Source organism: Protopterus annectens, chromosome 14.part0 (genome assembly GCF_019279795.1).
Source record: "Protopterus annectens isolate FY-2018-M chromosome 14.part0, PAN1.0, whole genome shotgun sequence".
Taxonomy (NCBI): domain Eukaryota; kingdom Metazoa; phylum Chordata; order Ceratodontiformes; family Protopteridae; genus Protopterus; species Protopterus annectens.
Genome location: NC_056748.1, coordinates 69188007 through 69213924, shown reverse-complemented (window position 1 = coordinate 69213924; position 25918 = coordinate 69188007). Strand labels below are relative to the sequence as shown.

Sequence of the window (25918 nt, the reverse complement as noted above, 5' to 3'; positions counted from 1 at the left end):
ATATCTTCTCTTAATGAATATAGTGCTCATATTGATTCTGACAAGCCTCTGCATCAACTGACTGATCACAAACCTTTAATGACATTTAAACCAGACTTACCAATGACTGCTACATTCACCACTGAAAAAGTGACAGAAAAAAAACACGATCTGCTTTCTCCTGTTACTAAAGCTAATCGGGTATCTTTTTTCTGAGTGCTGGTGGTTCGTTTGGACTATACATTATTACTGCACTGTGTATTAAATTTATGACCCCCTGCAATATTTTGTTTGGCCTTGCTATGACATTTGTATAATACACCTATTAGCTAGCATTTACTTTAACCTGTACCATCTCAATACCAAAAAACTGCCAAATTCTGGTAATCACGGCCACACAGGTAGAAACCGCACTCTCCAAAGCTAAGAATACAGCATCCATGGGACCAGATGACATTCCAGGCTGTGTACTACATGAACTACAAAATGAACTGGCACCTCACCTAGTGTCATGTTTAATCATAGCCTCACCTCAGGCTTCATGCCCACTGAGTGGCGCACAGCTACAGTTATCCCACTCCACAAGGGGGGATCCGCCTTGGATCCCAAGAACTACCATCCCATCAGTCTGACATGCCTGATCTGCAAGGGCATGTAACGCATTATCATGGAACTTATAAACAAAGACATTGGCAACCTTCAAACACTGGACCCCACCCAGTTTGGGTTTGTGAAGGGCCGATCTTGTCTCCTGAATCTGACTGACTTCTTCTAATCAGTCTCCAGAGCTGTGGATGAGGGTAAGGCAGTCCACACAGCCTATCTTGACCTCGCCAAGGCCTTCAACACCATCCCCCACTCTGGAATCATAAACAAACTTACTAAGCTGGGCATAAATCCCTACGTCACTCGATGGGTTGCCAACTGGCTTACTGACAGAACCCAGATTGTAAAAGTAGCCGACTCCAAATCCAGCTCCAGACAAGTGACAAGTGGAGTACCTCAGGGTTCAGTCCTGGGACTACTCTTGTTTGGCATCTACTTCTCTGAAGTACAAGCCAACACTAAGGAACTCTGGCTAACAAAGTTCGCAGATGACTGCAAACTGGGAGCCATTACTGAATCCCCAAATGATGTGGATATTCTACAAAAGGGCCTTACAGAAACAGATGCCTGGTGCCAGAGCCATGGGTTCAAGCTTAATGCCAAGAAATGTATAGTTATCCCCTTTGGAAAAAAACATGTACCCATGAATTACCACATAGGTGGCAGGACACTAAACATCGAAAGTGTGATGAGAGACATAGGGACACAGGTGGACAGTGGTGTCTCATTTTCGATAACCACATCGCCACAATGGTCAGGAAATCCTTCTATGTGGCACACCTCATCACTAAGGGCTTTTCATCCAGAAAAAAGGAGGTCATTGTCCTACTGTACTCATCCCTCATTAGACCCATTATAGAGTGTAATGCCCCATTTGGTATGTACCTCACAAGACATGTGCAACAGCTGGAAAGGCCACAGAAATTAATCACTAAAAGAATCACAGGCCTAAAGCAGATGCCATATGCTGACCATCTAAAAAATCTCCAGCTATACTCTGTGGCATATCGTCTACTCACAGACGATCTCTGCTTAACATACAAGGCCATGTCAAACCCTGAGCTGTTGGACATGCTCCACTTAAAGAAATCCCAATCCCTCAGAGCTACGCACTCCAGGGATCTAAACCTTGTCATCACAATGAACAAAACATGCTGGAGGGATAGGTTCCTGACCCAGAGACTCCCCATACTCTGGAATAGACTGCCCATACATGTCAAGCAGAGCGCCTCATTGACCCTCTTCAAAAGGAACCTTGATGATTGGATGGGGGATAGGAAATTCACCCCGGGGATCATGTCAGTCACCCTGCTAGACGGGTCCAGAGAAGTAAATATTGTGGGAAGAAATATCCAGGGAATTGTTATGGCTAGGCTTGCATAGGCCCTAGGGCCGATAGCCTAGTACCAGCCTATGAGCCTATACTATTCACTGATAAATTCATATTCCAGCCTTTAATTGTATTAATGGAATGTAAATCAGTACTTTCATCTATAACCTGATAATACTTTCTTCTTCTGCAATTATCTCTGCTTTTATTTATTACTACTAGTTGGGTGACAATGCTGAAAAACCATATGCTGCACATAATACCTTAATGTTTCTATATACATACTGTTTTAAGCACTTATTACTACCTAATGTTTTGGGTCATGACTGAAAGGGGTCTGTTGACAAATTCACATTGGTAGGAGCACATAGGTCTCCAAGCAAGTGCACCTGTATCCCCAAACCCTACATAGCACTGAGAATGCCTATGGAAAAAAGTGGCAATAAAACACATACCCAAGTACCTGAATGCACAGAGACACACATATACAAATACAGACATCAATATTCTGTACCAGATGTGGAAAAACTCAAAAACACTAGAACTCTACTGCTATAGCAAACTTAGCTTCATATATATAGCTAAGCTTACTAACAAAATAGAGTGAACTCCGATAGTATCTAACCCAAAAATCTTTATATAGGAAAGAGGAAGAAAGGTGGGTAGAAGCACCTACTGCACAAATTATCCCACTTGTCATTCCTAGGTTGTATAACAAACACAGCCACTTGAAGGGCATGGTTTAACCTCACTGAAACATGTGTTCAAACTGAATTGTGTAGCAATGTGTACCACATGACACACAGATGTGTTTAGTTAGCTTATTTGTATTAAACATATAGTATGCTATGGTGGTACGGCGGTAGTGTTTTTACCTCACAGCAAGAGGTTCTCCCGTTCGATTCTCGGCTGGGTTTGGGAGTGCCTTCTGTGTGGAGACTGCATGTCCTCCCCGCGGTTGGGTAGCATTCGAAAGACATGCGTGCGTAAATGGGCATGCCTTTGTTGAAGGTTGGGAGTCGAGCTGGCACCTCGGCGTTTCATAAAAATCTACTGCCCATCATTAGCAGACTGGAGTTCAGCTGTGAAAAAGCCGAAAGACAGACAAACAACATAATTTGTATAAAAATATACTCAGTCATATGTTTTCCTTTTTAATTATGCAATATGTAGACCCATATGCTTTCAATGTGATATCCAATATTACATTAAACAGATTATTTAAAATTAACCTTAATGCCATACTAAACATGTTATGAAAACTTTACATCACTTCTGATCATATTTAAACATACCTTAATAAAATACAACTTACCAGTCACTAGAATCACAGTTAGCTTTCAAAGAGTCTGTGTATCTCTGATGTTCCTTTAGTGGTCTTCCACATCGAAAGCAGTTCTTGTACTACAACTTTTCTTGGAGAGTGAACTTAAGGAGTCTCTCTTCAACTTTTTATTATCAGTTCTCAGTTTCTCTCTTCTTTCAATGGCACCAATTTTGATGTTTCCTATTGCTCATTTTCTTGACATTTTCATGTACAAATGTATGTGATTTCTCTAAACAGTTTTTTTGTCTTCACAAACTATATAGAATCTTTGATAGCACTTAATATCAGAATGTAGAATAAACAAACAACACAGATACACTGAAGATATGCTCTAGTCCCATTGAGGTATGCTTTTAAACTAAATGCTCTGGAAGACCTATGTATCACATTACAAGAAATTCCTATACTTAGATCAAGGGCATTACATCTATGCACTCCATACATATCACCACTACTCAAATATCTATTGCTGTACAACGTACCAAATGTACTGTGTTCATCATAATGTACATTGTTCCAGTGCATTGGTAAATAGCTGGGAAATTGTCAGTTAGCAAGCACTGAAAAGCTCCTTGACACTAGTCCTGGACAAAGGGCCACAGCATGGTCTTTAGGATAACAAAAGACAAGACATACTTCTTAGATGAATGTTCAGCTTATCATGCTTTGAAAAGGTGTAAACTGAAACCCAAGTGGCAACTTCACATACATTTTGAGATAAAGTGTTCTTGGAAAAGGCTGTGTTGCTAGCATGCAAGTTGCCTAGCAATAACATTCCTATGGATGTCAGAAGGTTTTGTAATTTGTTTGCCATTATGAAAGTCTGTTTTTCCTATTTCTCTGGCATGTAGGACACAGGCAGCTGGTCAGAACGTCTTAGATCTCTGGTTCTCTTGGTAAAGTATCTGAGCTGTTTATGCACAACCACTGCATGAAGAATTATTTTCTTTATTTTGTGGCTTGGAGGAAATTTTAGCTGTGTGGACTGATTCGAGGAAAGTCTGGGGAACCACCTTTACCATGAAATAGCAGTCAGTCATGAATATAATCCTGCATTATTTCTGGAAAAATGTGCAAAATTTTCTATGCAATAAAGCCTGCCATTCTAAAGTCCTTCTGGCTGAGGTGATGGCTACTAAGAAACATTGTAGGCTTGAAAAATGTCTGTGAAGTATAATCTGTAATCTTCCATGCCTTGATTCTCAACCCCTTTGTGGATGGGGGTATACCATATTCTCCTTCTGCTGGTTTAGTACGGTACAGTGAAGTGGGAGAGTTATTTCTTGAACATTAACTGGCCTGACTAGGAAAACCAGAGCTGTCTTATCCAGTTTAATGCAAGAAGGATGACCTTTGCCTTTTTTCTTCTTGTCTTTAATGGAACCCTTTAAAGTACCCTGTCAGAACTGGGGACCCAATCTCCTTGAACTTGTTCTCAGTAATATAGCACCAGTCTGCTCCACACCTGAAATCTTCCACTGCATGATGAAATCTGACCACCATGCCATAATACTTCCCTTCAAACCCAACCCAAAACTGTATCTAATCACAAAGTGTTCAAGAACTCCTCGATGGCAGATCGAAGGAAATATTAAAGCTTGCCCTGGTGACCCAATAACAAAAGCAGCCTCTTACACCACTGACTCCCACCTTAACTCCTGTATTAAAGTGTCTGCCCCATCTGTTATATGTACAATGTCAAATTTAACAAGTCCCTTTTGGTGGAACCCCTGTATGAACAAATCTGCATAAAAGAAAAAACGCTTCTGTCAGTAAGGAATCATGGTACACGTGAACTCAAGATGTCTGAAAACAATTCAGATGTATGATGGAAACATGCAAATCCAGGTAAAAATTGCATACTGACACCTCTTTGAAACATAACCATAAAGCCTTCTTTGACGATGTTAGGAATTTCATATAACAATGCACAGAGCCGATCTTAAAATTGTACCACCTATTACAACACTGAAGACATCTCCAATATACTTGCACATAAAAAGTGAATATTTCCAACCAGTCAGAGATTCACAAACACATTCAACATGCTAGGAAAAATGGCTGTCCATGAGCAGAGCAAAGAAGCACCACCATTACTTACCCATTTAGCAATGGGGCATCCCTGAGAGCTCTTCCCTTCCTTCCCTGTATAGACTACCACCTCTATCCGTATAGCCTTTCCCTTTTCACCATATCTGGAGGTAAAGAATATGGAAAATTAATGGATATGGGCACAACTACATCTATTCATGTACATGTAGACAAATTGCAGAACATAAATGATGGAATTATTAAGCTTTGTGTCAAGAGAAAAATTAATCTACTTTAAATAATCTGAGAGAATGTAAAAGTTAAAAAGTTCTCAAGAACCATATTTTATAGATTAATGCAACACTCAAGTACAAGGGGTTCCCTTTTAACAAGACAAATATTGTGCATTAGAAGTCAGACAGTTTTACTTAAAAACAATTCAAAGAAAGTAATACAAACCTTTCATTTATTTAGCTCTATGTTTCTGATGCAGTTCTTTCACGTTTTTTAGACAAACCATTTAGTGACAAACAAAAACTGAAAACCAATTTCAAATGTTTTAATGTTGCAGTTCACCTCAAAAATAACAACTCATGGTGTGAACTTATGAATTTAACATCTAGACCAGTAACCCATAACCAGTCATCTGACTTCTTATGCCACTGGGAAATATCTGGAAATTACCACTAGATAAGCAATATTTATCTGGATATACATTTTAAAAGACAAACAGCAAATAAATAAAAATAGTGCATTTGAAGTACTATCCATTTCAGTGCATTTGAAGTACTAACCATTTCATATTGGTAATAATCATGATATTTACTTATTTTGTTTGTTTGCTATTTGTTAACAAGGTTGGTGGGTGGGTTAGTCTTACTGATCCATTTCAGAAATTACTAAGGCCATGAGGCAGGTAGGTGCACCGAACAGTTTGTATTTACATTTGTCAGAAGTACAGCACAAAGGTGTTTACATAAATTTTACAGCGCTATTTATATATAGTACATTGCATACACCAAGGAATGTATTAAAATATAGAGAGAACCCAGCTTCATGGCAAACAGGGATGGAGCTATGACTTGACTAAAAAAATTTTGCTTGCTTGCTTGTTTGTTTATTAGCTTAATTTTGTTTAACAGGGTAGGGCACTGATCAGATTTGACCATTTGCAGGTTCAACCCAGGTTACATTCTTTGTAACAACAGTAAAGCAAGACTAAAGGTATTACTAAATTATGCAGTATAGTGACATATAAAATAAATGAAATAAAAATGTACACACATTTAAAAGAAGGTTTAAAAAAAAGTAGGATCAGGAGTACACAATGCATAATACTGGTGTTACAGTTGAGGTAAATGTGATCCAGCCAAAAGAAAGGACACAGTACATACAAGTGTGAAGGGAAATTATAGCAGTGAAGATAACAGAAACTGTAGCATACAAAGCTGCAGTAGTAGAACCAATAAATGAGGACATAGATATTAGATATAGTAGTAGGGAATAGATAGGATACGGGGTGTACATCATAACACCAAATTCACATAACATCGAGCGGCCATAACCTCGAATGTGCCGTTCATCGAATCTGTACTTGTGGGATCGCAGTACAGTGAGGATCAGTAAATATGCCCTTTCCTCACTGTAGTGCGACCACGGAGTTGGTATATATAATCAGCGGGGGGTGTGGGGGGTGCAGCCCCCCACATGAACAGATTCGATGAACAGCACATTCGAGGTTATGGCCATTCGATGTTATGCGAATTCGATGTTATGATATAAACCGTAGATAGGGCAGATGGGGAAGCAGTGGGTATGGGTTTATATCAGACCTCTCAACTATACCGAATTCCTCTGTATTTACCGGTTTTGAGGGCAAAATATTGCGGTGTCATGGATTCCCGAGTGGCCCCGTTAATTTCCCGTTTTTTTTTCTTTTTGTATTACCACTTTAAATTTTTTACTGATGTCACCATGCATCACCAGCCTATAGAGGTGTGCGTGAGCCGTGATGACATCAGCTGCTAGTGCCTGTTGGACTCGGAGGGAAATAGGGAGTATAACAGTGATGGTAGGTGGCATAATTTAAATTTTGCAGTCTCCTCCAGTCCAGGTAAGAGGAAAAAATTTGTTGTGCATCATACTGTGTGCAAGTTTGTCCCATACAAAGCTCTAAATGCTCTTTCAACCACCACTGCTACATTCATGGCATTCAGTTATTTAGTTTTAACTGGCTCTTTGCTGCATTCACATTTATTTAGTTTTAACTGGCTGTTGCTACATTCAGTTTATCAAGCTGTTGCTGCATTCATTTTATCGTGCATTTATTTCATTTGTTTCAATCATTGATGTATTCCCTGCTACATTTATTTTAACTAGCGCTGGTGCATTCAGTTGAACGTATGTGCATGTGTAAACAACTGTTATAACCATTCACATTTATCAACTGGCTCTGGTGCATTCAGTTTAACATAGGTGTATGTGTATGTGTGTGTGTGTGTGTGTGTGTGTGTGTGTGTGTGTGTGTGTGTGTGTGTGTCTGTAAAAGAAGTTATGTACCTCACCACAACGTTCCATGTGAGTTGTTCATCTCGCCTTCGTTCTTATTGATGTGTTTGGAGCCAATCCTTGGCTCCAACTCGGCCAACTGCAAAAGCTTGAGGTCTTCAACCAGCTTGAGGTCAACTCCCTATCCCATAATGCACACTGATCTTCCCTCAGATCTTATTTGCTGCCAACTGGCTAAATATGACTATTAATATACCACCCTAAGAACTGGATAAGAGACACAATACACCATAAATAAAAGAAGTCTTGGACCTCAAGTAGACTGGATGGGGGTTGGAGGGTGGGACACAAGAATGAAGGCGAGATGAACAACTCACATGGAACGTTACGGTGAGTACATAACTTCTTCATGTGAAGTTGTTCTATCTCGCCGTTCATTCTTACTGATGGGTAGCATCCCAAGCACCATCTTTCTTGGGTGGCACACGGGAGAATGTTCTTCAGAACAGTGGAACCAAAGGAAGTCCTGTCCCTGAAGGCTTTGTCTACTTTGTAATGAGTGATGAAGGTATGAGGCCTTGACCAGGTAGCTGCTGCACAAATAGTATCTAATGGTAACTTAGCAGAGAAGGCTGATGAGGTAGATACAGCTCTAGTAGATTGGGCCTTTATTTTTTGTTGTAATGGAGCATTCACTGAACTGTAAGTGAAAGAAATACAATCTGATAACCATCTTGACAAGGTGACTTTTGTCACTGGAGCACCTTTTTTTGATTCCAAAAAGGAGAAAAAGAGCTGTTCTGTTTTTCTGAATTGTTTGGTCCTGTCCAAATAAAATCGGAGTTGCCTATGAACATCAAGTTTGTGCAGCATGTGTTCCATCTTATTTGTGTATTTAGGGAAGAAAACGGGCAAGTCAGTAGATTGGTTGAGATTTGTCTCTGAACAAACTTTGGGTAAAAATGATGGATTAGTTCTGAGTGAGACTCTGTCATTATGGAAAATCAGATAAGGAAGTTTGATGGTCAAGGCCTGTAACTCAGAAATCCTCTAAGCAGAAGTGATAGCTATTAAAAATATGGTCTTCCATGAGAGATATTTCAAATCATAGGATGATGCTGGTTCGAAAGGAGGTAATATAATTTGGGAAAGAACAAAATTCAGATTCCATGGCATGGCTGGAGTTTTGACGGGTGGTCTCAAATGAACAGTACCCTTGAAAAAGGCTTTAGAGAGTCGATGTGACATGACATTAGAATTTTGGACACCAAGATGAAAGTTTGAGACTGCTGCTAATTGAACTCTAATGGTAGCCGCAACGGCTACTTCATTGAAAAGTTTAGTCAGAAACTCCAGAATAGATGAAATTGAAGCTAGGTATGGATCAATATCATTCTGAGATGCCCATATAGAAAATCTCTTGCATTTGCTAAGATATAATTTTCTGGTAGATGACTTATGAGAGGATGTTAAAATATGTTGAGCCTCGGCTGAGAGGTTGTGAATCCTGGCTATGTTTGGAATTGGAGCAGCCAAGGTGTCAGTTTGAGGGAGTGAAGAGAAGGTAAAGATCCCCCGATGAATGGGTCAGAAGATCCGAAACTGGGTCCAGGATCCAAGGTTCTTCTAATAGATGAGGCTGAAGGAAGGGAGACCAAATTTGAAGAGGCCAGTAAGGGGCTATTAAGATTATGGTCCTTCTCAGAGCCTTTGCTTTCTGTAAAACTTTGGATATTAGAGGGAAAGGAGGAAAGGCATAAAGGAGACCCAGGGGCCAACTGTGCACCAGTGCATCCCTTGGGGCATCCCCCGGCGGGGGGATTAGAGCGAAGTAGCTTCTGCATTTCATGTTTGTTGGGGTTGCAAAGAGATCGCTGCAAGGCTGGCCCCATCTGTGAAAAATCCTTTCTGCTACTTGTTTCTTTAGGGACCAATTGTGATGCAAAAGAATTGCCCTGCTTAGCTTGTCTGCTATCACATTGGATTTACCCAGGATGTGCATTGCTATCAGAAAGCGCTGGGTGCTGTCCACTGCCATACTCTCAGAGCCTCTCGACACAAGGAATAAGACTTGGTTCCTCCTTGTTTGTTTATGTACCAGACCACTGACATTGTCTGTCTGAATTGCAATTGTTCCCAGAGGGAGAGAGTCTTGAAAGGACTGCAACGCTAGGAGTACCGCTCTCATCTCCAGGACATTGATATGCAGATGAGCCTCATGCTTCTTCCATGTGCCTTGGGCTGTTCTTCCCTGATAATGCCCCCCCCCATCAAGGAAGTATCCATGGTCACCATGGCTATAGGAGTGGGAGGGGCAAATGAACGGCCTAGAGTTACTTGTTGGGATGTCAGTCACCACTGAAGGTCCTTCTTGCACGTATTCGTTATTATGATTTGGTGTGATATTGGAAGCTCCTGAAAGGACCATTGAAAGAACAGGACCCACTGTAGCACTCGCATGTGCATCCGACCCAGAGGAATGGCAATGATCGCTGCCGCCATCGTTCATAGCAATTTGAGTACCATTGAGACTGGGGCTTTTGTCTTCGAAAGCAGGTCTAGGATTTGTTTTCATAAAAGACAAACTCTTTCTGGAGGAAGGCTTAAGGTCATTGTGACTGTATTTAGTTCTGCTCCTATAAAAACGGTCTGTTGCGATGGCGACAAAGCAAATTTTTCTGAGTTTATGGTAATCCCCAATTGATTGCAGAGATTTAACGTTGTATCCCTTGTGTGTATGAGCTGATGTCTGGTGGTTGCCTTGAGGAGCCAGTCGTCTAGGTGTGGAAACACCTGGAATCCCAAATATCTCAGGTGAGCTGTGACTACTGCCATGCATTTGGTGAACACTCTGGGGGCTGTAGTCAGACCAAAGGGCAGAGCGCGAAATTGATAATGACTGGCTCCCAGCCGGAAGCGTAGATGATCCTTGGATGGTCTGTCCATTTTTATGTGGTAGTACACATCCTGGAGATCTATCGAGCACATCCAATTGTCTTTCCTCAGAAAGGGGAGTATTGACTGTAGCGTGACCATCCGGAAGTTTGTCTTTTTTACCAACTTGTTTAGTCTGCTGAGGTCTAGAATAGGTCTCCAGTCCCCCTTTTTCTTTGGAACCAAAATGAACCTTGAGTAAGTTCCGGATCTTCTCTGGTCTGCTGGGACTGGTTGGATGACTCTTTTTTCCAACAACCTTTGGACCTCTATGGCTGCTGGTTCCCTGTGACTGGGTGGAACATCTAGGATTTTTTTCACAAGAGGGGGGCGGTGTGGCAAAGAGAATTGAGCATCCTCTGGATATGATACTTTATACCCAGCTGTCATTTGTTATTTTTAGCCAGGTGTCTGGGTACAAAGAAAGGCGTCCCCCGACTGCCTCCAGAGATGGACAGTTGGGCCTCCTCTCAGGAGCGCTAATAGGGCTTCCCAAAGAACTGATCTCTGTCGCCCAGATTCTGCGGACCCACTATGCCACATGGATGGCATCTTCCATTGTTTCCCCCTCCTCTGCCTCTAGAGGGGGGTTCACCATGAGTGTCCTGGAAAGATCCTTGAGATTTACGGAACCATATATTTCCACCCCCTCTCCCTTTGGGATAAGGTCTAATCAGGGTAGAAAAATGTACTCCGATGGCAGACAAGGTCCTTCCATCTTTCTCACTCCTGGTATGTGTTTCCTTTACTTTCGGTCCAAAAAGGGACAAGCTGTCAAAAGGGGTGTTAATAAAGAAAGACCTAAAGGGTTCCACAAAGGAACACAGGCGCATCCAGGAATATCTCCTAATGGCAATTCCTAAACCCGCTGCTCTGCTTGTTCCATCAATTGCATATGACACCAGACGCATGGAAGAGTTCGCAATCGAATTAAGAGTAGAGAGCTGGGAAGTTACCTTGTCAGAAACCTCCAGAACTACTGAACCCTGCAGGGTATCTCCTAGTTCCTTCAGGAGATCCCTTTGTAACCTTGTGAAATGTGTGAGATAGTTCAGGGATCAAAGGACAAAAGCTGCTGAACTAAACATATGCTTCCCATACCTGTCCATGATCCTGGACTCTCTATTAGGAGGATGAACAGACAAAAAAGTTTCTGATAGTTCCTTCTTAGTGGCTGCTGCCACCACCATGGCGTCAATGGGCACTCCTTTAGTTAGAAAAGTTTTGTCTTGAGAGCAGGTTATAAAGTTATTAGGCCTCCTGGGAACAGGCTCCGTGGTATCCGGGGACTCCCATGTCCTTCGAGAGAGTAACTTAATCAACTCATCAAAGGGTGGAGACACCTAAGAGGTGGAGGGTTGAGACCCAAAAGCCTTCAGGAGGACTGATTCATCATCAGTAGGGTTAAGGGATTTCCAGCCACCCCTCTGTTTAAGAATTTCTAAGATATCCTCTGAGGGGGACCCTTCTAAGTCAGTATTCGAAGTGATGGATTCCTGTGGGGAGTCCAGATGCTTCCTCTTGCAAAGTCTCTTCCTGGGAACCTCTTCAGTGGGAGCTTTTGGAGAGGTTTCAGAAGAGCATGGCTCGCCCAATGGGCCTTCCTGAGGCTCAGGATCTCTACACTTTAATGGAGCGTGTGTTGTAGAGGTAGACACTGGTGCCTTAAGGGAGGGAGCTGCTGGTACTGATGGTGTGGTTGTTGGTGTGGACAATACCCTCCTCATGGCCTCGAAGGCCCCTCGGTCCCGACGTGAGGAATCCCCCTGATCTGAGGATACAAGAGACTCTCCCGGCACCAGAACAGAGGGCTCCGAGCCTAAGGTTGGAGCAGAGCTCACTCGAGCCAAGGCCCCAAGAGGCAAAGTCAGAACCGACAAGTCTGTCCGACTATCCTCCCTGGACCCGACCAGTGAGTGTCGACTCCGAGATCCCTCGGTCGGTACCGAAGATATCAGGGCAGTCGGGGCCGACAACCCTAAGGTAGGTGTTGGCCCCGAGGGCGCCACGATCATCAGTTCCGAGCTCTCCAGCTCCGAAACTTCGAGGCAGATCAGTGGAGGAACAGAAGACAGTGGGGGAACTTATGCCAGCTCCGAAGTCCCAGGGATTGGTGCCAATAAAATTTTGGCAAGCACCAGTATCTTCAAAAGCCTCTTCACCACACAGTCCACATCCAAGTCAGACAGTCTACTTGAGGCCTGAGAAGAATATGTGGATGAAGCCACCGACTGTAAGATGGGGCATTTCAGTGTAGGAGATACCGGCTTCAATGTCGGGGACTGGCTCCTAAACAAAACAACAGTCGGCTCCGTTGGCTGTGGAGCCGATGTTGAAGCTTTAGTCTATCTGTTTTTTGGAGTCGATGGTCTTTTCCTTGACTCCAAAGAACTAGAAGATGTCTTAGAATGTTTGTCATGCTTATCCAGTGCCTCTTGGATTTTAAGAGACCTCTATCCATAAGTTTTCTCTTTCTCTCATGCAACACTAGCACTAAAAGAGTGGCATATTGAACAGCTTTCTTGTAGGTGCACCTCACCTAAACAACAGACACAGTCAGTATGTCCATCTGTGATGGACATCTTTTGCCTACATCTTGGGCATTTTTTAAATACAGACTTATATTTTTCTTTCTCTGGATGACACATCCTATCAGAACAAACAGAGAAAACTCTGTCTATATACATAAGAAAAAACACTCAGAACTTTCACTGTCTCTAAGCTATGGGTAGAATATATATCAACACGGCACACTAACTTCTATTAATGCAAGATCTCTAAACAACTAAGCTAAGTTATGCAAATTATATAATTAGCTAAATATCAATGTACTTGCCCTGTAAATAAAAAGGGTTCTAACTAACAACACACAACAATTTAAGAAGAAATATGAGACAGGGAGAACTAAAGGCCTAAAAATGCGGCCACTTATCTAAGTTATTTAAACTATCTAAATAATTAACAAATTACCAGAAATACACTATGCCCTGTAAATAAAAAGGGCTCTAAGTAACACCACACAACTATGTAAGAAGAAATATGAGATAGGGAGAATTAAAGGCCTAAAAATGCGGCCACTTATGTAAGTTATTTAAACTATCTAAATAACTAGCAAATTACCAGGAATACACTTATAGAAAAGGTAACTACTATAAACAAAGGAAACTTATTATTAAACTATCTAATTTAAGCTATCTAACAAGATTTTAAGAGAAAAAAAGCAATAACTTTCACTAGCCAGAGCTGGTGAACGTCCAATCAAGTTGCAGAGGCAAATTAGATCTGAGGGAAGATCAGGCTGCATCATGGGCTAGGGAGTTGGCCTTGAGCTGGTTGAAGACCTCGGGTTTTTGTAGTTGGCCGGGTTGGAGCCGAGGATCAGCTCCAAACCCATCAGTAAGAATGAATGGTGAGATAGAACAACTTCACATCAACTGCTATAAGTATAACCATCTGCATTCACATTTATTAACTGGCTCTGGTGTAAGTTCGTGCCGTGCAAAGCTCTGCTCTTTCAACTGTTTGTGTCCATTTATTTAGTTTTAAGCTATAGTTTTAATGGCTTTGCTTTCAGTGTTTTATTGCATTAAGCTATAGTTTTAACTGGCTTTGCATTCACTGTTTTATCGTACTACAGTTTTAACTAGCTTTGCATTCAGTGTATTTTAATTTTAATTGGTTCTTTGCTGCTGGTTCAACTGTTGCTGCTGCATTTATGTTAACTGGCTCTTGCTACATTCACATTTATTAACTGGCTCTGGTGCATGTTCGTTCCATGCAAAGCTCTGCTCTTTCAATTCAACTGTTTGTGTCCACAGCAGTTCATTCATCGTACTATAGTTTTAACTGGCTTTGCATTCAGTGTCTTAATATTTTTGCTGCTGCATTTATTTAACTGGCTTTATTCAGTGCCTTATTAGTTTTGGTGTGTGTGTGTGTGTGTGTGTGTGTGTGTGTGTGTGTGTGTGTGTGTGTGTGTGTGTGTGTGGGTGCGTGGGTGCGTGCGTGTGTTGCGTGTGTGTGTGTTGCGTGTGCGTGTGCGTGTGTGTGTGTGTGTGTGTGTGTGATGCCTCAGGTAGGTAGGGTTACTCAGGTGTAAACCCTGTACCTTAGGTACAATAGGCAAGAATCTGAGTTCTCTACCCATACCACTACTTCCGACTGAAGGAGCTATAGCTCTCAACTGTAAAAAGTTTCACAAATTGTCTGGAATGTTTGGCTCATACTTTTGCTCTGTTCCTGTTAAAATTTGGATGGTGCAGTGGTAGTGTTGTTGCCTCACAGCAAGAGGTGCTCTGGTATGATTCTCGCCTGAAGTGACTACTGTGTGGAGTCTGCATGTACTCCCTGCATTTGTGTGGGTTTCCTCCCATGATACAAAGACATACGTCTGGACTCTGCGTTTTCCCAGTAAACAAATATTAAATAAAATAAAATGCATGGCTTTCTGGCAAATCAGTGAGAACTGAATTCACTAAATAATGACAGCCAGTTAAGTTTCAGTCTTTCTATCTTTCAGGAAACACATGGTAACACAGCATTTTATTCTAGCAACTTTCTAAGATTATACAAGCAATATTTAAAATATGTCCCTGGTTTTGGGCCTTTGTCCCCCCCAATAAACTTTGTTTTTTTCCTGATTTCTTGTGCTGCACAGTTCTCCAGGGAAAGAGAAGTTTAGTAGTGCTTATGGAAAGTCTACTTGCATTATTAGTAGCACAACAAGTAGTATACTTGCTTCTGCAGCAGAAGGCTGTGAGTTCTTCTCCCACAGTATGTAGATGGATTGCTGATACTGTACTTTTAAAGGGGGGTGGATGCTACAGTCCTGAGAATGTCTAACTATGAACCTGTTATCAGTTTGCCACTCAGTCCCTATTGAAATATTACTAGCTTTCATTTTTTTTTTAATGTAACATAGGCAATTTATTCTTCAAGGGCAACAGGCACTTTACTTGTAGATGAAACAAAATATAAAGTTGTTTGCTATCAGCAACCTCTTCATTAGTTACAGATCTCTTTAATGTGGAATTATTTAGATGACTTTTACTTCTGTAGAGATTGTGCATATTTAGTGATATTGGTGGATTGTAGAAGTTTGAGTAGACTTTTATGATGAAAATGTTCTGAACTGGGCAGTTTTATCATTATTGGTTAATGCATTTTGTTTCATTGCTTACTGGAAAAATGTTCAAAACAATACATTTAAAATGTGCTCTAACAAATGTGCTGTATTATACAAGGAATATAATTTAATGCAGTCAGGAAGGTGTATCAAAGAGCACATTGTTCTGTGTGCAAGGGGCCTATGATTTGAAAACAGCTCAAAGGTAATCCTCATCTGCCACTGGCCAGATGCATTTTCTTTGGATGTGGGTTTCAATGCTGTTTCAATGTTCAAGGGCAGAGAAGTTTTAATGCTAAGTCTGTTTTCATTGTGAGACTGTATTGCTTTGTTTAGCATATGTCTATTAGTGTTTGTGCTATAAAATGTAAAATAAAATCCAAATCATTGTAGAAGTAAAGCAGTATGCACATTACAATGTTTATGGTAAATGGGGCGAAATAGCCAAGTAATGGGACATTGGAATGGTTGCAGGGGGACTCTGGGATGGGGCCATATTTTGGTTGTCTATTCTTCAGTTTGCATTTGAAAGTTGGTATCCCAGAATTCCATTGGAAAGGGCAGGAATACATAATTATGTATGCAAACTTTATGTTAATCAGCATACAGATTTGTACCTATTTTTCATGGGCCTTAGTCCAGATTTTTTATGCTTCCAGGTTGAGCGGTATGGTTTATATGCATATAGATAGGGCAGATGGGGAAGCAGTGGATATGGGTTTACATGGTGGAGGGGACAGGGTATGCTTACTTGTTTGTGTATTACTTGTTAACCAGGTGGGTGGGTAGGTTGGTCTATTGATCCATTTCAGCCATGACCCAGGCCATCAGGCTGATACATTGAATAGTTTGTATTTACATTTGTCACAAGTATAGCACAAAGGTGTTTACATTTATATATTTTTTAATCATTACTTATATACAATACATTGCATATAACAAGGAATGTATTAAAATTTAGAGAGGGGAATGAATGTAAAAGAGCAACTATGGGAATTAAGTGACATGGCCTATGTTCTGGCATATGAAATTATACTGTTCAGTTAGTTATTGCTTGAAATAGGGTCTGAACTGTTTGTAGTGTCTGATTTCAGTAGGATCAGGTGGCAATGACTGCCATAGTTTTAGGGGCAAGAACAGAAAAGCTGTGGCCTGTGAAATAAAATTTAGTGGATGGAGTTAGGAGACTAGGGCCATTACTGGATTAGCTTATCAGGTTGTAGTGTGGGTCGGATGTAGTTAGTCTTATACATAGGGTGTAGAGATGCACCTTGGTATAGGAGTGTGAAGTAAAGGGAGCCAAGAATGAGGATGGCTCTGCCTTGAAAGGGTATCCAGTTTGCCTTTCCCAGGGTGCTGCAGTGATATTTACTGGTTAAATTAATATTTCTACTATAAACTCTGTTGGCATCAATTCCAGTATGTAGTTTATACATCACTGGAAGGCAAATTATCGGTCTATAGTTTTTAGGATAGTTTGCAAGTTCACTCTTAAGGAGTATTGTTTTCCTGTTGTTAACCAGGATGGTGTCTGTCTGGGGCATACATATAAATAGTTCTTACTCAGGGCTAAATGTTTGTGTAAACATATTTATACTATTAGCCAGAAGTTAGGTTCTAGATCTGTGTTTTTCCATTTATGAGCTTTTCTCAATTTTGTTTCAATTTCTTTACCCCATTTTCTATCCTGTACATTTGAACTTATTACTGTTTCTTTTACTTATTCTATCCATTCAGCATCTTTGTTATGTTCTATAGGGTCTGAATAGATATTTCTCCAAAATACATCCGTTTCTTCTTTTCTTGGTGGGGTACTTACTCCTTCTCTTTGTTTCCCAGTTCTCTATAAAACTTTTTTTTCTGCCTGTGCTGACATCTTTAGTTTATTATTTGCAACAGTGTATGATAGATCATGGTCTGTTCTGCTACTGTTAGCTGGATTTATCACGTCTGTCTTTCTAAGTATTTTTTTTTTATCTGTTCCCTCATCTAATAGTGACACTTCTTGTCTTAATTTTTTACAGTTTTCTCTATTTGATGCTTCTATTATGGCATTTGAGTTCTTCCCTTCATTTCCCTTATTGCTCTGTGTTTTGTGGTAAGACTTTATCTGTTAATAATTTAGCTGCACAGTTTGTTTGTTTGTTTGTGTCTTTCGGCTTTTTCCCCAAGTTAGGGGTCGCCACAGCGGAACTCCGGTCCGCTAATGATTGGTAGTTGATTTTTACATGCCGAGTTACCAGCCCTGACGCACAACCTTCAACGAAGGTATGCCCATTCACGCATGTCTCCACACAGAAGACGCTCTAGCTGAGAATCAAACCAGGTAGCGTCTTACTGTGAGGCGACAATGCTACCGCAGCACCACCACCGCGGGTCTATATATCCTATTTACTTCTGTTATATGACATGAATTTCAGATAACAGTTTTGATTAATGTGTTCATCTCTTTTATCAGATTTCTAACATTTCAAGCCTTTCATTGATCTTAACATGTCTATCCATCTCCATTAAATCAGGTGGCTCTTCCCTTAGATCATTTTCTTCCAAATTGAGGGCACATTATTATTCTCCTTTTCCTGCAGGCATTCTATAGAAAGTTCCAGGACATCTTCCTGTAACATTTTCTCTTCAAGCTGCATCCTGCACCATCCGTTGCTCTTTCATATGGGAACTCACTGTTCTATTACTCCACAGCACTGACTGCATCAGAAGTGCCACCGTTTCCTGTTCCTTCCCTAGCTGTACAACTCCTTAATTTGGGGATTCATTATTCTATCATGCTGTGATGTTACCAGAGCTGGATTTTCTACACTAAATCTTTTACTTAGCAGGTAATCCATAAAAAAATTCTACTTTTGTCTTCTTCTCTAATTTCTTTAACTTCTTGATTATTAATCCCTCTTTTCTACTTCCCTTTGTTTTCTTATTTTTTTATATTGTGAAATTTTCCATATCCAACTGCCTTTGCCTGTATTTCTCTTCAAATATCTTTGGTGCTGCCTTTTTTTGTACTGATTAGTTTTGTTGTTTCTTTGGATGAGGAATAGCTGTGTAAAATCTTACCATAATCAAAATGTCCTTCTCTTCTGTTACAGTATTCTTTACGTGAGGGAATCCTCTGCCATGGGCAACCCAACATCTGCCCAGTATACAAGAGATTTAAGTACTGCTAGTATGTGACACATCGCATGGATGGCTAAGGAGAACTTTGGCCATAAAAGTGATGTCTGCAAATACAATGCTCAGAACTGAATGCCTCAGGAGGAACGCCAGCCTATGGAAAACAAGAAGTTTATTAGACATCCAGAACAAAAACAAGCACCACGGGGAAGGAGGGATGGATAGAATACTGAAGCATAGAGGACAAGGACATCTATGGTTATAGTAAGATTTTGCATAACTTGAGCTGGGAATTTCTGGTTAAAGGCTTATAGTGCCTGCATATTTGAATTGCTTCTTAGTGAAATCCAGCTCTGGTAAGATTTTGCATAACTTGAGCTGGGAATTTCTGGTTAAAGGCTTATAGTGCCTGCATATTTGAACTGCTTCTTACTGAAATTGGTACACCTTGTTTGCTGTAGCATAGACTAGATCCAGGCCTGCTGACTCTAGCTTTGTTTGTATAACTTGAGCACTAATCCAGGCAATCTTTAAAGTATTCAGTTGTATTTATTACTGCTTGGTAGTAACTTGATTAAAGTGTAGCTATCATTCTAAGTCTTTTGGATTAAGCACTTGGGCTTCAGACCAGTTGTTTTACATTAGGAAGGTTTGTGGCCTGCACTGTGGTGGCAGGACAGGTAGCTTACATCCTTCTAAGTTGGGAACTGCTGATTGAGGGCTCAGTGTGTGTTATTCTAAAAGTGTATTAGTTCTGGTTTAAGCACTTGGGCTTCAGGCCAGTTATTTTACATTAAGAAGGTTCGTGGTCTGCACTCTTGTGGAAGGAGAGGCTGGACTCTGCCCTTCTGAGCTGGTAATTTCTGGTTAAAGGCTTATAGTGCCTGCATATTTGAACTGTTTCTTACTGAAATTGGTACACCTTGTTTGTTGTAGCATAGACTAGATCCAGGCCTGCTGAATCTAGCTTTGTTTGTATGCTTGTTGTTTGTTTGCTTGTTATTTCCCTGAAATGCTAATTCCACCTAAAACGCGGCTTTTCAGCGCTTCTGTGGATCCCTAGTGATATCTGCATTGCTTACTGTACTTATTTCCTTGTTTCACTTGAAAGAAAGTTACTGTTTGTCGTTTTTGCATTTAAGTTACCTGTAACACATTGCATTTAAGTTACCTGGCACTTGCTCACTAAAGCAATTATATAAGTCAGCACTAAAAAATTAAAAGCACTACACCCTCACAAACTCCCTTGAGTACCTTGTTCCCCATTGGCCCTTTTTCAATTATAAAGGAATTCCCAATACTATTCTAGCATGTCCAAAGGTCAGTTGTCAATCTCCTCTCCGGTCCAGCTGGTGAATCTGGGAATCTTGAGGCAATGTTACAACTGCCTCATGTACACAGACAACCCTCTCCTCCTCCCAACAAATTCCAACACATGTGAGAGATGCAACCATATAGCCAAACTGGAGGCTAAGCTCTCTCAACTCAGTACTGGCGTAACCAGTCAGGAGGAGAAGGAAACCACACTCACTACAATTCCAGTCTCACATAGATCTACCACGACAGCAAACACATAAACACACAAAAACATACTCGGAGGCTCTAAATAAAAATCTGCCTAAGCAGCAGAGACCTCCAAAGCAGACACCCAAGCAACCGCTATCCCAAAACAAAACACGTGCAACACATAGCTCACAAAGCCAGTGTGCCGAACAGTCACAGCCCTTAAGGCTAAACAACACACCTGATACACTTGTAATAGGTGACTCTATCGTCAGGCACACTGACGTCCCGCTCACCAGGCTGAACAAGGAAAAGGTCACGGTGAGCTGCCTGTCGGGAGCTATGATCCGCCACATAACACAAGCACTCAGGTCACTCCAAGGCAAGTACAAATATGACTCAGTCATTGCCCATGCTGGTGTGAATGACCTGAGATGTACCTCCCTGGACTACATGAAAAGAGACATAGAGGAGCTCTCTGAGCATGTAGCCCAGGCTGGTATGACCCTGACCTTGAGTAGCATCTTACCCTCACCAAGAATGATGCCACAATATGAAGACAAGATGATCAATTTCAACAATTGGCTTAAGTATTGGTGTCATTCAAAGGGGATCCAATGCCTGTCAGCCTGGGATGACATGTTCGACAAGCCACAATGCTTTGCTAGGGACGGCTTGCACCTATCACCCCTGGGCTTTCGGACATTGGCAAAGGCTCTTGCTACCCCCATAGTGCCTTTTTTAGGCAAGGCTCAAAAGACAAACCCACCTCCATAGGTATCACAAGGGATAAAAAACTAAGAGTAGTGCTACTCAACGCCAGAAGTCTAAACCTCAAGATGCATGCACTCGAAACTCTCCTTAGCATGGAGAACATCGATATCTGTGCAGTAACAGAAACCTGTTTCAAGGCTCCCGAGAGCACCCCAGCATTACCAGGTTATACCTCATACCATGCTTTTCGGCCCCAAAACTTGGACCGAACCACAAAAGGAGGGGGAAGTATCAATATTCGTCAAAGATACCCACACCTCCAGGTTGGTGGCACAGCACAAAGCATCAGAGACTATCCATGTGCAACTAACAGTGGGTAAAACTGCTATCCAGTTTATAGCCTGCTACAGACCAGCCTCCCAAACCCAGGAACCCCACTCGGCCTTCCTGAGAACACTGGAAAATATGAAGGTCTCTCCAAACACCATTATATTGGGCGACTTCAACTACCCAAACACAGACTGGGAGCATTACTCTAGCTCCAACACCCTAGCCCAAAGGTTCCTAGAATTTATAAACTCAAATGCTATGGAACAACTTGTTACCACTCCCACAAGAGGGGAAAACATACTGGACCTGATCATCACCAACATGGGGACGCTATGCTCCAGACAAGAAGTGTATCCCTCACTGGTAAGATCAGACCATAAACTAATCTCACTGGATATTCACATCCCAACCCCCTGCCCAGAAATCCACAGTGAAAAACTTCTCTAAAGCAAATTTCACACTCCTCAAAACCGAGGTGTAATCCTTCAAAGCCCCCGGGCCTGTGGAAAATACGGCCCAGACCGCAGAATCCTTTATAAATGCATTCTATGAACACCTTCAGGAATGCATGGATCATGCAATCCCAAATAAAACCAAGACCCAATCCTCCAAAGGCAGACGCCCTGTCTAGTGGACCCCAGCCATAAACAAACTATACAATAGAAGGAGGAAGCTACTACATGATAGAGCAAAATCCCAAAAAGGGAAGGCATCTCTGATCAGTATTAGCAAAAATCTACGGGCACTCGAGGGCCAGCTTCGAGAGAAAAATTGCACAGGACACTAAGGATAATCACAAGGCTTTCTTTAGTTATGTTAGGAACCTGGGTGGGAATTCCCAGATATGCTCAGAATTAGTCCAAAATGACAAAAAATACACCGAACCCACAGACATTGCCAACATCCTAGCTGACAGGTTCAGCGCAAACTTCTCCCCCCCCCCCTTCCCCACCAAAGGGCAAATATCTATCCCAGCAGAGTGCTGCCCCCCTGACATCTCAGATGCTCAGGTAAGAGCTGCCCTCTCCAAAGCAAAAAACACAGCATCAATGGGACCAGACGGTGTCCCGGGCTGCGTCCTACATGAACTCCAAGAAGAGCTAAACCCAAACATAAAACTACTGTTCAATCTCAGCCTTACTACAGGTTATGTACCCAAAGAGTGGTGTACAGCAACAGTGGTCCCTCTCCACAAAGGTGGTGCCTCAACGGATCCTGGAAACTATCGCCCCATAAGCCTGACTAGCTTGGTCTGCAAAGCTATGGAAAAGGATCATCATGAACCTCATAAATAAAGATATTGGGGACCTACAGATACTGGGTCCTACCCAGTTCGGCTTTGTTAAGGGCAGATCCTGCCTCTTAAACCTGGTTGATTTCTTTGAAACAGTCACCAAGGCCATTGACGAGGGAAAGGTGGTCCACACAGCCTACCTGGACCTCGCATAAGCCTTCGATACAGTACCCCACTCGGGCATTATAGATAAGTTCACCAGCTTAAATATAAACCCCTATGTCACTAGATGGGTTGCAAACTGGCTCAAGGACAGAGCCCACATGGTTAGAATTGCTGGAACCATGTCAGACTCCAAACCAGTTACAAGTGGCGTCCCACAAGGCTCAGTACTGGGACCTCTCTTGTTCGGTATATATTTCTCGGAGGTACAGGCCAACACGGAAGGACTGTGGCTGACCAAGTTTGCAGATGACTGCAAACTAGGCGCCATAATCGACTATCCAGCCGACACAAGCATCCTCCAAAAGGGCCTCATAGAAACAGACAACTGGTGCCAGAGCCATGGCCTTAAGCTAAATGCCAAAAAGTGTATAGTCATCCCCTTTGGCAAAAACAAAGTGCCCACAAATTACCACATAGGTGGTAATCCATTAAGTACGGAAGAAGTAATTAGGGACCTGGGGACCCAAGTTGATAGCAATCTCTCATTTGACAACCACGTGGCCAAAGTGGTTAGAAAAACATTTTATATAGCCCACCTAATCATGAAGGGATTCACATCTAGATCAGGGGAGGTCATCGTGCCTCTTTACTCATCCCTCATCAGGCCCATAATTGAGTACAATGCCCCTTTTGGGATGTACCTTACCAGACACCTGCAGCAACTGGAAAGACCCCAAAATTACCTCACCAAGAGGATCAAAGGGCTCAAACAGATGCCATATGCTGCCCGGTTAAAGAAACTCCAGCTCTACTCAGTGGCATACCGCCTGCTCAGAGGCGATCTGTGCCTGATGTATAAAGCCATGTCCAACCCGGAATTAATGGACATGCTGCACCTCAGAAAATCCAAATCCCATTGAGCTACGCGCTCGAGAGCCTTGAACCTCAGCACTGAAATAAATAGGACATGCTGGAGGGACAGATTCATAACCCAGAGGCTCCCTCACTCTGGAATAAAATACCAGTCCAGGTTAGGCAGAGTCCCTCATTGACTCTCTTCAAGAGAAATCTTGATGAGTGGATGGGGGATTGTAGGTTTACCCCGGGTATCACTTCTGTGTCACTGTTAGACAGAGGCACAGTATACTAATCTCGAAAAAGGGCATAGCAAAATTAATTTAAAATGGGTGGCGAAAGCCAAACATACTCTGGCTAGGCTTATAAATGCCCTAGGGCAGATAGCCTAGTATGACCCTATGAACCTATGAACTATTCTATGTCATTCTGTTCTAGTGCCACAGTATTCTTTACATGAAGGGAGTACCAAAGCTTAGGACGAAACCTGGGATGAGGAAGGACCAGAAGAGCTTTCTAGAAAACCATGAAGAATCTTTTCAGTGTGCCACTCAACCACAGCCAATAAGGCAAAACAACATACGCAACACACTAGTCATAGGTGACTATAGTCAGGCACACTGATGTCCCACTCACCAGGCTAAACAAGAAAAAGGTTACTGTCAGCTGCCTGTCGGGTGCTAGGATCCGCCACATAACCCACTCAGTCAGGTCACTCCACAACAAGTACAAATATGACTCTGTCATTGTCCATGTTGGTGTGAGCGACCTGAGATGCACCTCCCTGGACTACATGAAAAGAGACATGGAAGAGCTCTTCGATCTTGTAGCCCAGGCAGGTATGACCCTAGCCCTGAGTAGCATTCTGCCATCACCCAGAATGATGCCGCAGTACAAGAACAAAATGATTGACTTCAACAATTTGCTAAGCTTCTGGTGCCATTCTAAAGGGATCCAGTATCTGTCTGCCTGGGATGACATGGTCGACAGACCACGATGCTTTGCCAGAGATGGCCTGCACCTGTCACCACTGGGATTCCGGATACTGGCTAAGGTTCTTGCCGCCCCTGTAGTGCCTTTTTTAGGCAAGGATCAAATTTCAAATTCACCACCGTAACAGGAACAGGCAAGCAAAAACTGAGGGTGATGCTACTCAATGCTAAAAGTCTAAATCTCAAAATGCACTCACTCGAGGCACTCCTTAAAATGGAGAACATCGATATCTGTGCAGTGACTGAGACCTGGTTCAAGGCTCCAGAGAGCACCCCTGCACTACCAGGCTATAACTCATACCACACTTTTCGGCCATGTAACCTGGACCAGAACACGGAAGGCAGAGGTGTGTCCATATTCATTAAGGATATCCACACCTCCAGGCTAGTTGCTCAGCATAATGCAGCCGAGGTTATCCAAGTGCAACTAACTCTGGGCAAAACTGCAATCCAAACTGTAGCTTGCTACAGATCACCCACCATGCCCCAGGATTCCCACTCCTAAAAATATTAGGGTTCACCCTAACACCCTAATAATGGGTGATTTCAACTACCCCACCATTAACTGGGAAAACTACTCATGTACCAACTCCTTCACTCAACGCCTTCTGGAATTCATAAACTCCAATGCTTGGGGCAACAATATCCTAGATCTAGTCATTACCAGCATGAGTGACTGGTGTTCCACACCTAAAGTCAATGCCTCATTGGTCCGATCCGACCATAAGCTAATTACCCTAGATATCCACATCCTGCCTCCACCCCCCCCCCCCCCCCATTAAGGAAATCATGGTAAAAAATTTCTCCAAAGCCAACTTCATGTTTCTTAAGACAGAAGTGGTGAACTTCATGACACCCATGCAGATGGACAATACAGTTACGACTACTGAATCCTACACAATTGCACTTTATAAGTACTTACATGAGTGCATGGATTGTGCTATCCCAAACAGAACCAAGATGCTATCCTCCAAAAAAAGGAAGCCAATCTGGTGATCCCCTGTCATAAACAATCTGTACAACAGAAGGAAGAAACTGTTGCAAAAGAGAGTAAAATCCCATGAGTGGAGGAGCTCCCTGGTCAGCCTCAGTAAGAAGCTGCAATCCCTGATAAAATCCTCCAAAGCTAGTTTTGAAAACAAAATCACCACTGATTCTAAAG

The 25918-nt window shown here is 42.1% G+C and overlaps 1 protein-coding gene across 1 annotated transcript in view; it reads right to left on the bottom strand.

Annotated features, from left to right (window-relative positions):
* The window catches only part of TET1 (tet methylcytosine dioxygenase 1), a 1437723-nt gene that overhangs the window by 1090414 nt on the left and 321391 nt on the right, over positions 1-25918 (bottom strand). Inside the window, exon 3 of the mRNA XM_044055524.1 lies at positions 5344-5437. Within this exon, the coding sequence (XP_043911459.1) occupies positions 5344-5437 (94 nt within the window). The remainder of the gene's footprint in view (positions 1-5343; positions 5438-25918) is intronic.